We start from the raw sequence: 12,391 nt of genomic DNA on the forward strand, positions 1-12,391 counted from the left end.
TATCAAAAAAAAAAAAAAATCAAAAAGATACACAATGTTAATAAAGTATGAACCTCAAACACAGGAAAACACCGACCAAAAGGATCAAAAGGACTTAAAAACAGAACCAAAAATAACCAACCAGACTATGTTATAGAACTAAAGAACAACATCCGAGGGAGCTAACACAACTACTCAACAGAGAAGGAAATACAAAAGATTTAAGGTGGTTCTAAAACGTCATTTCCCTCTTGCACATGAAGTCTTTCAAGGTAAACTTATGGAATTCAGGTTGATGATGTAGCCAAAAAATCAATAGTATTCTTGATTGTTTGAGTTAATGTCTTTTCTTGTTTCCTTTGGTCATTCAACAACGTGAATCGAACCTATAACTTGGGAGTTCAATCCCTGACCAACTGGGCTAGTCTCTTTTTTTTGAGTTAATTAATGTCGCTAGATATAACGTTATCTTTAACGACTTATTATTGAAGGCGTGATTATGCCTTTCTTTCCACATGTTCCAAAGGATGGCTTCTCCAAGGCTTTGATCACCAAGAATTTTCGAGACTTACTCCTAGGAATGAGCCAAGTATGAAGAGCCGCCATAACCGAAAGAAGAATCACCTATAGGAGGCTAAACTCAACTTTGAAAATATTCCAAATGTGGATAGCAGTCGAACAATGCAACAACAAGTGGTAGGCAGTCTCTTCGTCCTTGACGCAAAGATAACAATGATTCATACAAGCTCTCCACTTTCTTTTACAAAGCTAGTCTTGAGTGAGAACTTTCTTTTTGAAGCTATTCAAAGAAAGAAACTAACTTTGGAGGGGAAACATTTCTAACAAATTCTTGATGGATGCACACACTCAAGTTCAGCCTCCAAAAAATTGGCTCGTAAGAAACGAATTGTAGCACTTTTTTCTATCGAGAAAACACCTTTCTGTGCGGGTCATTTCAAACTCTAATATTATTGTTGTTGTTTGGAATCAAATTGCTATAGTTAATCTTGACAAAATCAATTATTTTAGTCTCATTTTACTCTTTTGACAACAAAAATCAAAATCCTCCGTCAAAAAACGAACCTGATTTTGTGCACGATATCTGATAAGTTTTCACATGATCATTCAACTTCATCATTTGATTTATGTTCGTGAGTTATTTAGCGAGGAATGAGATTTATTGTATGCATCACTAGTCGTTAACTATTTAACCAACCAAATACAAAAGTCAATCCGACTCTCTTCAGAGAAGTATGCATAATATGCATGGAATGAGATTTATCCTATCACTTTTTTTTTTTTTGCTATTTGGTTGAAGTTCTACTTATAGTTTGTTTAGATACTACTTAAAATGGAGGTATTCAATGGCAGCATATTCTTCCTTTTGTATTCTGGTCGATATGGAGAGGACGGAATGATAGCATTTTCAGAGGAATTGTGTTTCAACCAATGAAGATTCTTGCAAGAGCTATTAAGGATGCAAGAGAGTATCTTGGTATATTAGGACAGTTGGAACAGTCGCAACACAGATTGGTGGATACTCCAGTTCCTTGGGTTTTCCCTAAACAAGACTTTATAAAGCTTCTAATGACATGGGCATGGACGGTATAGGAGGGGTTCTAAGAGGTGATCAAGGAGGTCACTGTGCTTGCTTTGCAAAATACAATTTCAAGAATGATAACAACATGACAGAGGTATGGGCTGTAAGAGAGGGTATGATTCTGGCTAAAGAATTAGGCATGAAAATGTTTGAGGTCGAGAGTGATTTCACATTCGTTATTCAGTTTTGTAGGAAGGAAATTTATATCCCCTGAAGTCTGCATGCTCTTGCGAAAGATATAGAATGTTTGAAGGAGTATTTTGATGTAATTTCTTTTCAACCGAAATATCGTGAAGTTAATTCTGTTGCAGACCACTTAACGAAGGGAGGTGCTGCAAATGTGGAGGGCGTATAGATTTCTCAACCCCGATAACATTCGACATTTGATCACGGCTGACCAAACTGGTAGAGCCGAAGTGAGAGAAATAAGAATGAGTGTTTAGTTGAAAAAGAACAAAAGAAGATCCTACTTAAAAATTTACTTTTCAACGAAATAAAAAAAAAAAAAAGTCAGAAATTAACATAGATACGCAACTATAAGTGGTTTATAGAAGCAAAAGAAAGTCATGAAGGGAAGCGGAATCAGTTCTTATCCTATTTGTTTACAAACAACCTACCTAACCAAAGAAAAAAACATAATAGGTAAAAAGGCGATCCTTTGCTATTTAGTCATGATTAGGTGTTGTTAGTAGTATCTTATATAAGACAAAAAAACATCTTGGCATACAACTCCCCTTTCAATTAAACCCTTTCTATCTCTTTGGGTGTGAGTTTGACCATCCTTCTCTCTCTCCCTTTCTCTCTTAATAATAAAAAAAAAAACGTTTACGTTTCTCTGTCTCTTCTCTCTGTTGGGCCTTTTACCCCACGACTTGTTCACTTCTTCCATCTCTCCCTCCCTCTACTTATAATCCTTCTTCTTCTGAGAAAGAAGAAGACTCTTTTTTTTCAAGTGTCTCTCAGATTTCTTCTTCTTCTTCTGGTTATTTGATTATCATTTTTCATTAATATTACTTATCAATATTCTTATCATTTTTTCTCTCTCTAAACATCTAATCTTATTGATATATAGAGTATTGATTGATTAGTTCCATGACCGAAGAATCAATCACATCAACAAGAACGTCATCTTCTTCTTCGATCTTCTATTGACAGTTAGGGTTTTGGTTTCCGCATCACCATCTCTTCTACGTAAGTAAGTAATCCAAAACATCTTATTCATCTTTGTTTCTTTTTTAATTTTAATTTCAGTCCCTTTCTTCTTCTCCTCCTATCTGTTTTCTCACTTCCTCGTCCTTCTTTCTTATTCATATCAATTCTTAAGGTACAAAATTTCGTATATTTCAGGTGTCCACCCGAATATTTCGGATTTTTGGTACCGAAATGTTAAATTTTGTGTACCTTGACAAAAAAAAAAAGTTTGATTTTTTGTTGTTGTTGTTTATTTTGAGATTTTGAGAATGTTATTGATATTTGATTTGTGCATTCTTCTGAAATTTATGTGAAGGTTTTTGAAGCTCAAAGTAATTTTTTCAAAATTCGTTGTTATCGAATTTAATGGTTGGAGTAGGACTCTAGGAGAGTATTATGTGGGTTGGACTTGTTTTTTCTTGATAGTGCTTTGCATTATAATCGTGTCTTAGCAAGGTTTTGCGCTAGTTTCGATAGAATCATGTATTTTTTTGGGTTGTTTGGGTACTGAATTCAGCTTGCATATACTTATTAATTATGTGGGGTTAATCTATAAAGTTGTTTACCTGAATGCAGATTTATGCAGCATTAACTAGCTTAATTCAGAGTTTTTAAGGTTAGTTCAAATGAAGCTCTGCCTCTACTTGTAGTCGGTAGAAATAGATTTTTAAGTGTCTGAATGAAAATTGCTTAACAGGTGTTTGGGATTTTTCCCAAATAGCATTTCTCGTTGGCAATCAAATTACGGATTATTCATGATATATGTACACTAAGTTTCTGTTTGTATTTATCTTTTTACTTAGCAATGGAGTTAGTTTGTCCAACTTACCAAAACTTATAATTGAATTGCAGGACAATTAAAACATAGGCTTATGGAGCCTAATGGTCATAGAAAGGCTAACAAAAGGGATCCTGTTGTTCGCGAGGACAAAGAGGTGGTGAATATTTCAAGTAGTTGTGATGAGCTTCAATCACTTGATCCATGGACAGCATGGGCGTACAAGCCTCATACTGTCTCTTTCCTCTTTATTGGCGCCTGCTTACTTATGTGAGTTCCGCACTCTAAGAATTCTTTTTCTGATACAAATCATTTTCTCGATTTTCTCTGGTACTTTGTTTTCTATTGACTACGTCATTCTCAGTGACTGATGGTTAATACTGAGTCTCCATTTTGTTTTTTTTTTCTTCAGTCGACTTTGTGAGTCACATAAGGCTCAGATTCATTTATATCTATCCTATCTCCTCAACAGTTTAAATCTTAATTACGCCTCTTTCCCTTTCTTCATACCTAATTATCCACATCAGAAATGTTACTGATGAGAAGCCAATCAATGTAGTATAAGTAAACACATTATGTTAGACACTTCGTCTTTGACTACTCAATAACTTTATGGATATTGGATATGATTGATTGATATAGGAAGGAGGAAAAAAGTGGAAGATTTGCCGAATGACTCTGCTGTTTTATATGCTTTCTCATGTATCATGAGGCTATCCGGTTAAACTAATTGGTTTTCAAATGTTAAAATGACTGCTGAAGTTATTTTTCCTATGCTCTATTTTGGCGGACAGTGATTCCGAGTTCAAATTATGACATATTAACGTCAGAATAATAAAAAACTCTAGTTAACCATATTTAGGCTCTAGCCTAGAGCTAAATGGATAAACTTGAGAGACCTCAATCTATTCCAGCATGACTTTGTTCGCCTCTACTGACTCAGCAGAGTAGTTCCACAAAACTGGGACATGCACTTCTACTCCCAGTTTGAACATTTCAAGCCTGCAAGCTTATCTCTGACTACCCGTACAGGTTTCTTTCTAGTATTGTAGCTGATCCCAAACTCAAACCATTCGCTCCAATTAGAGACAGCTCAATCTTATTTTATGCAATTTTTATCGGAAATTCAGCATAATATGGTTGTTTCCATGTAACCCTTACTCTGAGACTCATATTACTGACATATCTAGGCACGCCAGGGGGGACATAACTGGCACCTAGGCTAGATGTTTGGTATGCTAGCATGCAATACCTCTGTGTCTAGTGCTGCATGCTTCATCAGCATCCATGCTGCGCATCTTAGGATGTCTGGTGATCATTTTGATACAGATTCTTCAGGGCTGATCTAATTTCTTCTATTTTGGGTTATTATTTAGTTTGTATCGACGTGTTACCAAGTGCTTAAAAGCTTTTTATTTTGGTGTCAATATACTGGGCAAAACTGTTTGTGTGTGCTGTGATGCTGTTGTTGATGGTCCTGGGTGTTTTAATTGGAATCTCTTGGTTCTGCACCTAGCTGAAGCCTTATTTTAGAACTGGATTTATCAAGGTTAATGCCGTGAATGATATCCTTCAATGAAACCAATGCTTACTTTATTCATTCGCTCATCAGCTGGGCAAGTGGAGTTCTTGATCCGGAGAGTAGTTCATCACCTGATATTGTTTCATCAGTTAAGAGGTATGCCATTTACATCTGTAAAATTGTGAGGGTAAATTGTGAGGGTTGCAGTTTGTATTATTATGTCTATATATTTTCGTTTTTGTCTTAAACTGTTAAATTCATTGATTCCCAGGACTTTTATTTTTCAGGGGTGTGTGGGCAATGATTGTTGTCTTCCTCACTTATTGTTTACTTCAAGCACCTTCAACGTAAGTTACAAATTACTAGTTGCTTGCATGGGTACAGTCATAAGATTTTTCTTTACCTTACTTTTTGTCGATGTCATGATTAGGAAGTGGTGGATATGTCAACCTTATGCTGGCTAAATTTAATTTTGCAGCTCTCTCAACATTTTTCTTTCTTCTTTCATAGCTTATATAATAGAATAATAGTTACAAGACTTGCCGAAGGACTGAGGACATACTGCTAAGTGACTGCTCCTCTTTTCTTTTCCAGGGTGCTTATTAGGCCGCATCCTGCACTTTGGCGATTAGTTCATGGAATGGCAGTTATTTACCTTGTTGCGCTTACATTTTTACTTTTCCAGGTTTGTTTCTCCGCTAATTGAGATTGTAAAACCTGTTCTTTCTCTGGTCCAAATTATAGTGATCTGGGGTTTTTGCTAAGCTGTCCTGTGATCAACCAACTTAAGCTGCGTGGTTGAGGGAGAGATTACCTAACTTCTATCCTATTAGTAATTAGAAAAATATATGTGATACCTGTAGAAGGTTCATAACCCCAAAACAACTGTATATGTCCTATTAGTGTATACTGTTCATACATCAGACATTTCAAAACTTTCCAATGTAGAAGTTTGGCAACTCCGTCAACAACAGAAAAGTCAGTTGCCTCTGTGCTTATTAGTGTATTAGTTCCTCTCCTGTCATTTCGTTCAAATGTGTACTTAATTCCTTAAATTTAACTGGCATCAGTTTTTTGGTGTTTACATACTGAAGTTCATCTGCTGATCTGGGATCTATTAATGTATATGTGCAACCATCTATGGTGTTTGACTAAGCAACTTTTCTGTTTCCAGAGACGTGATGATGCTAGGCAGTTCATGAAATTTCTTCATCCCGATCTTGGTGTTGGTATTACATCTTGGCCCTGAAGACCTTTTCATCATGTTGGAAAAGCTCGTTGAATCCTTAACTCTTACTATGTCTTTTGTGGCTCATTTTTTCTGTACTTTCTGCAGAGCTTCCAGAAAGATCTTATGGTACAGATTGCCGTATTTATGTGCCGGAGAATACTAATAACAGGTTTAAGAATGTTTATGTATGATGGCCTCTTTCACATCTCATTATATAATTTTGCTTTTCATGTTTGTCACATACATTATCTCAAAGTTTTAAAAGGAGCGAGGGACTAAGGCCTTTTTGTTAACTCATTTCCTTATAGGACACATTGTTTGATGAATTTGTTTTGGCTCATATATTTGGATGGTGGGGTAAAGCTATTATGATCCGTAATCAGCCTCTTTTGTGGGTCTTGTCCATCGGGTTTGAGTTTCTGGAGGTTAGTTTTTCATATTTCTGTTTTAGGAGGAAATGGCATGTGCTGTGTATTAGGGGATGCTAGATTGCTAGTTTATTGTAACAAACTAATCTGTTAAATTGACTATTGCAGCTCACGTTTCGGCACATGTTACCTAATTTTAATGAGTGCTGGTGGGACAGTATTATTCTGGACATTTTGATCTGCAATTGGTTCGGTGAGACTTCTGAAACCACAACTGAGTTTTTAATTTGATTGACTTGAGTTTTTAATTCTTAATTTGGTTTCCATGTGTAATGAACTTTTCATGGTAAACTTTTCAGGTATCTGGGGTGGAATGCGTACGGTCCGGTACTTTGATGGGAGAACATACGAGTGGGTTGGTATAAGTCGCCAGCCAAATATTATCGGTAAAGTATGTTCTGTTTCTCTTCTATAAAATTAGTCCGTCTTTAATTATTTACTAAGTAGATTACTAGATTATATGTAGAGTCAATTGTTGTCCAAGTGAAGTGAACCCTTTTTGGTTTGCTTGGAAGGACGTTCAGCCGTAGGAAAATATGTGTTTACGCCTCAATAGGAGGACTAAAGCACCCCAATTACCTCCCTGGTTGAAAGCAGTCACAACCAATTGACAGATGGTGATACATATGCTATACTCATAAACATGATACTCTATTATCATGGAAAGTGATCAAGACTGATTGTGGCTATTGGGCCCACAGGTAGATGATCCTGGTGTTGAATTTCAGTGGCCAGTGGTAAATGCCTAGATTTCCTTAGTAGTGGAAATTGTAATCGTCTCTTGAGAATATCTGATTTCTCTGCAAGTTTTCACTTTACTTTTGCTTCTTTGATTTCAGGTAAAGCGAACATTAGGTCAATTCACACCAGCTCAATGGGACAAAGATGAATGGCATCCCTTGCTTGGCCCCTGGCGGTTCATCCAAGTTCTTTGTCTCTGCATCATCTTCTTGACTGTGGAGCTAAATACCTTTTTTCTTAAGTTTTGCCTCTGGATTCCTCCTCGAAACCCTGTTATTAGTTATAGGTTGATATTGTGGTGGCTAATCGCCATTCCTACGATCCGTGAGTACAATTCGTATTTACAAGACAGGTATGCTCTCTCTGTCACTCTCACTCTCACACGCACACATTAAGACAAACATTCACATATACACATGTGAAGATCGTCTTTTCACTTACCTTTTTTTTTATTGATTCCAGGAAAACAGTGAAAAAGGTCGGAGCATTCTGCTGGCTTTCCATCGCTATTTGCATAGTTGAACTCCTTATATGCATCAAATTTGGGGATGGTGAGTTAGTTGTACGATCTGATATTTACTAGCATTCTTTAGGATTATTGTGTACACAGTTTCCAATTCATTATGTGCTTTGAGTTCAACTCCCATTTTTAAAGTGAAAGTGGTTAACAATCTTCAGCCGTCTCCATGGGATTATCGTTAGAGTAGTATAAAAACCCAATTCCTCCGAAGGATTATGGCATGACCACACTCTGATGATGCCTAGCAAAATACTTCCGGTACAGTGAAACTAATCTGACATTTTTTTCCCGTTCTCTCCAGGCTTGTTTCCCCACTCAATGCCTCCATGGCTGGTGATTTTCTGGTCAGGTGCAGGGGTTACACTCACGATATTCATTATCTTGTGGTCATGGCAACATCAACGAACTTTAATGAGAAAGAGGCTGTGATTTTCCTTCATATTTGTATTCTTGGTACATTAATTTTTTTAATAACTTTTGTTTTGTTTTGATGGATATCCATCTAAGTTGTACATAAACCATCCATCACCTTTCCCGATCTGTAAATCAGTGGCAGCCCCAGCTTAAGGAAAAGATTTAGAGCCTGTTTGGTATAGTTTTCAAAAACAGTTTTCTGTTTTTAAAAACAGAGAAAACAGAAAACATGAGAAAACGCGTTTGGTAGGGACATTTTCAGAAAATGTTTTCCGTCTGTTTTGTGTTTTTGAAAACAGACAAATTATTGTTTTCTGTGTTTTTTCTTTTTTCTTTTCTTTGTTCTTTTTTTCTTTTCAGAACAAAGTAAGAGATTGGGGGAATGACTGCAAGTGAGTCATGACTAATATCATTATCTCTTAGACGAATCTTTACATTTGATCTGATTCAGTTGATTTTCCTTGTTTTCAAAAATAGTTTACCAAACATTTTTTAGAAAATGAAAACAAGGAAAAAAGGGTGTTTTTAAAACAGTGGAAAACTATTTTTGAAAACTGTACCAAACAGGCTCTTATTTTTTCAACTCAACTTTTTCCGTCACTTTCAAGAATCGGCCATATTAACATTAATCTCAACGTGGGGCTGACGTTGAACACTCGATACTACTGTGGTTGATACTTTGAGAACATCCTGCGGGGGTCCATTATAAACAACACGCCACTTGCTCCCTTTTTCGCATTGATGTGATTTTCCTTTTCCCTCAAGCAGCACTTGGCCTCTTAAAAGTTTGCATTACACTCCTGGTAAGTGGTGGCAACTTTTGCATACGCAATTTCTCTTCATGAGAAATTCCTGAAATGTGTGGCAATTTGGTAGTGTGTCCCTTGATCTCATTATTGCATATTGCATACTGCACACTACTTTAAGACAATATTCTTTTTAAGATGTCCCTGTTGTGCCCACCATGTACAAAATATTGAAGTGAAGTAATTTTTACATTTCTCTGTTTCTATGAATGGAGAAGCTTAAGCGCTTCTACCAAAGTAACCCTAAAACTAGCAACATCAAGCTTTACATTTTGTTTCTCAAGATAAACAGATTTAACTGCTTCCCACCCTAGTTTTGAGAATGAGGTTGGGTCCCTAAAGACAACATGATTGCGCGGGTATACTTCTATTAAACTGCTTTCTTCTTCTCTTATCTTATACTCCAAGTATCTCAATTTCATTTCTACCGCTGGCTCCCCAAAATCATGCCTTGAAAGCCATTCCAATCCACCCAAAGGAATTATTTGAATCACTACTGCGTTAGTTGGAAGGAATGCAAGATTAGTTAAACCAGCACCATGGACACCCATCATTACATCACAAGAATTCACTATACGGGCGAATTCTGACGGCGTTATTGTAACCCCCGGTTCTGCTACAACTACTTCATATCCTAAGCTTGTAGCCATATTAGCTATTTCTTCTTCATTTGTGAATTTTCGAGTACCTTTACGTGAAACAATTAGGAGCCTCGGTTTCGTGGTTGCATTTTGACCTTCATTGATTGTTATGGCTGTTGATCTATTCAGAGAGTATGCTTTTCTCAAGAACTGAGTGAAATCTGTCACCGAATAGCCTTTTGGAGACTTGAAAGGATCAACACCAAACTCCTTGTGATGTTTGAGACCGACGATAACTCTACCATAACAATGGATATTGTTTTCATTGTCCATATTGATGATAGGATATTTTGATAGCTGTTTTAGGATTGGCATATATTTGGAAATCCAATAAGGTTTGAAATCTTTGACAAGAAATTGAACTTGTTGGTGAAACTGATAGGAAGTAATAAAAAGTGGAACAAGAATATCTGAAAAATCATGAAATTGGTTCCCAGCATAACCTCCAAGGGAGAAAATAATTGCGGGAACACCATGAGTATAGCTGCAAACAGAGTTTATTCTTCTGTCATTTCCGACCAAGGATTTTACTGATAATTCTGTAGTGGATGTCATTGCTGCTTTATCTCCTTTTCGAGCATAAGGTCTGATTCTCCATGATTCATTCAACTCTATATTGCCATTCTGAGGTGAAGTAAAAAGGATGGTTGATAGTATCCCATGGATTCTTATATCTCCTTCAATATCACAATAATCTGACCGTGGTTCCAATATATTGCACACAGTCCTCCGGGTTTCAGCCTGCAGCTTCATTTTGGTACTTAATATTTGACGAGGACTTCTGCTGATTACATTCTCATCAATCTGCAGCATTCTTGGTCTGGCGGCATTTATCGACAGCCTCGAATTCACTGCAAAAATTACATTCACATTTAGAACACTTACACAGTTTGAATTATGAACTGATAAGAGAACTGTAAAACCAAATATACTTACAGATTGGGAGATGAGAGAAAGATGGTTTAAAGACAGTGAAACAAGTAAGCAGAAAGACAAAAAACGCAAGCAAAGCTCCGTAGCTCAACTTCTTTTGCTCCTTCCGGCTAAAACTTTTAGCCAGTATTGCGTTATACTCCATACAGTCCTTAAGTTAAGCTAATCTTCCTCCTTTCTATGTCTTCTCACTTTGTCTTTCTGTTTCTCTAGAAGTGTCTCTTTTCGTTATATAGAAGTGAGAATGAGAATAGGATGTATATATATGGTAGAGAAATGAGTTGAAGAATGAAGGAATACATGATGGATTAGAAATTAGTGCATGCCTGCAGGTCTAGTGCTCTAGTAGCTTATAAAAATTCATGGAGCCCATGTTTATTCTTTAAGCATTTCTGTGATTTTTGATTTTATTTATGAGCACCTAAACAAAATTAGTTGACAAAAAGAATTGGGCAGTCAAAAACAGTTGACTTTAGAGCAGTGGAAACAGTGACGAAAGTAATGGAGAAGCACTAATTAATCAAACAAATCGACTAACTAACTAATTTGATTTTTTTTGTATAACTTATTGTATATTTTGGTAACACGTACGTTATTACGTTAACATCTAGAAATTAATTAAAAAGCTAACAAATAATTTGGATTACATTTCTTTGACAAACGCGACAGCAGCAACCAAAATCCGGAACAAAATCAACCGACAACGCGTTGTATCGTATCTGTTAAGCACCTACTGCATGACTCACTCTTAAATCGGTGTTGCATTTGCTTATATTTATTCCCTAATTCCTAGTTGCTTCTCGCAAGCTTCAATGTCAACCAGTTTATCGGTGTTCAAAGTTTAGTACCAATGTTCCCAAGCTTGTGAAACGTACAGTACATCAAATTCCATGGCACATTACAAATATGGCCTGTAAAATATGGCCTTCCTATAAAGCAACGTTTGGTGAAGGCCATAATCATTAAAATTATTAACCAACATGCTCTAATTATAACATAAGAAAACTAGTTAATATTATCCGGATGGTCCAAATGGAGGATTTAGATGTTTTAACAAACACTACCTTTTATCTTGGTGTTTGTCTGCACTCTCTTTTCGCTATTCCTCTAAAAAAAAGGGTTTCTTGGTGGTGGAGGTGGAGGTATGCATGATCAATGATGATGCAGTAAAGGAGAAGAAACATCCTAATTTTAATTAATTAGGTCTTAGTTTTCTCATCTGTCTATTTGATTGATTTTTCATGAGTTGAACCCTTAAAACGAGTGGTAGTAGGTGCTACTGAATTCTTTTGTATTTTAAAATATTATGTTTGAATGGTTTTAGATTCTCCACATTCCCCCGTACTTGATTTTCTATGGTTTTTTTATGGAATTGGGAATAATATGTCCCGACCGGATTTGAGTGCTATATCCCACCTGAGACATATAAATTTTTGTTTGTACTCCTTTTTTAATTGCTACAGGGTTGAGTTTATGAGTGGTGATATCCTCATCTTCCTACTACCATATATGAATTTTAAGTGGGGGCATTAACTAATGCATTTGCATGCTCACCTAGCACATCTGTTGAAACAAGAGGTGGTAGAGCTAACCAACATATATAGGGA

At 36.3% G+C, this 12,391-nt stretch overlaps 2 protein-coding genes across 4 annotated transcripts; one reads left to right on the forward strand and one right to left on the reverse strand.

Annotated features, from left to right (window-relative positions):
* Positions 1–2,368: 2,368 nt before the first annotated feature.
* On the forward strand, positions 2,369–8,572 carry LOC113282170 (CDP-diacylglycerol--serine O-phosphatidyltransferase 1-like). Of its 3 annotated transcripts, none has more exons than XR_003326662.1 (14): positions 2,369–2,774; positions 3,347–3,386; positions 3,623–3,818; positions 5,161–5,226; positions 5,358–5,417; positions 5,665–5,755; positions 6,245–6,299; positions 6,407–6,486; positions 6,610–6,726; positions 6,838–6,922; positions 7,029–7,115; positions 7,569–7,822; positions 7,933–8,021; positions 8,292–8,515. XR_003326662.1 is itself a non-coding variant. In XM_026531123.1 (14 exons), exons 3-14 carry the CDS (start codon positions 3,643–3,645, stop codon positions 8,417–8,419), a joined length of 1,293 nt encoding a protein of 430 aa, XP_026386908.1. In that variant the 5' UTR covers positions 2,379–2,770; positions 3,347–3,386; positions 3,623–3,642; the 3' UTR covers positions 8,420–8,572. The 3 variants fall into 3 exon arrangements, 2 of the variants coding, with proteins under 2 accessions (XP_026386908.1, XP_026386907.1); XM_026531123.1 differs by having other exon boundaries at positions 2,379–2,770; positions 7,029–7,120; positions 8,292–8,572; XM_026531122.1 differs by having other exon boundaries at positions 2,380–2,774; positions 7,029–7,120; positions 8,292–8,572.
* Positions 8,573–9,360: 788 nt separating this feature from the next.
* On the reverse strand, positions 9,361–11,019 carry LOC113277627. The gene is made up of 2 exons (XM_026526674.1): positions 10,788–11,019; positions 9,361–10,702 (listed from the first exon to the last, which is right to left on the reverse strand). The coding sequence occupies exons 1-2, from the start codon at positions 10,927–10,929 to the stop codon at positions 9,414–9,416; spliced, it is 1,431 nt and encodes a 476-aa protein (XP_026382459.1). The 5' UTR covers positions 10,930–11,019; the 3' UTR covers positions 9,361–9,413.
* Positions 11,020–12,391: the final 1,372 nt, after the last annotated feature.

The sequence above is a fragment of the Papaver somniferum genome, chromosome 5 (assembly GCF_003573695.1).
Source record: "Papaver somniferum cultivar HN1 chromosome 5, ASM357369v1, whole genome shotgun sequence".
In the NCBI taxonomy this organism is placed as follows: domain Eukaryota; kingdom Viridiplantae; phylum Streptophyta; class Magnoliopsida; order Ranunculales; family Papaveraceae; genus Papaver; species Papaver somniferum.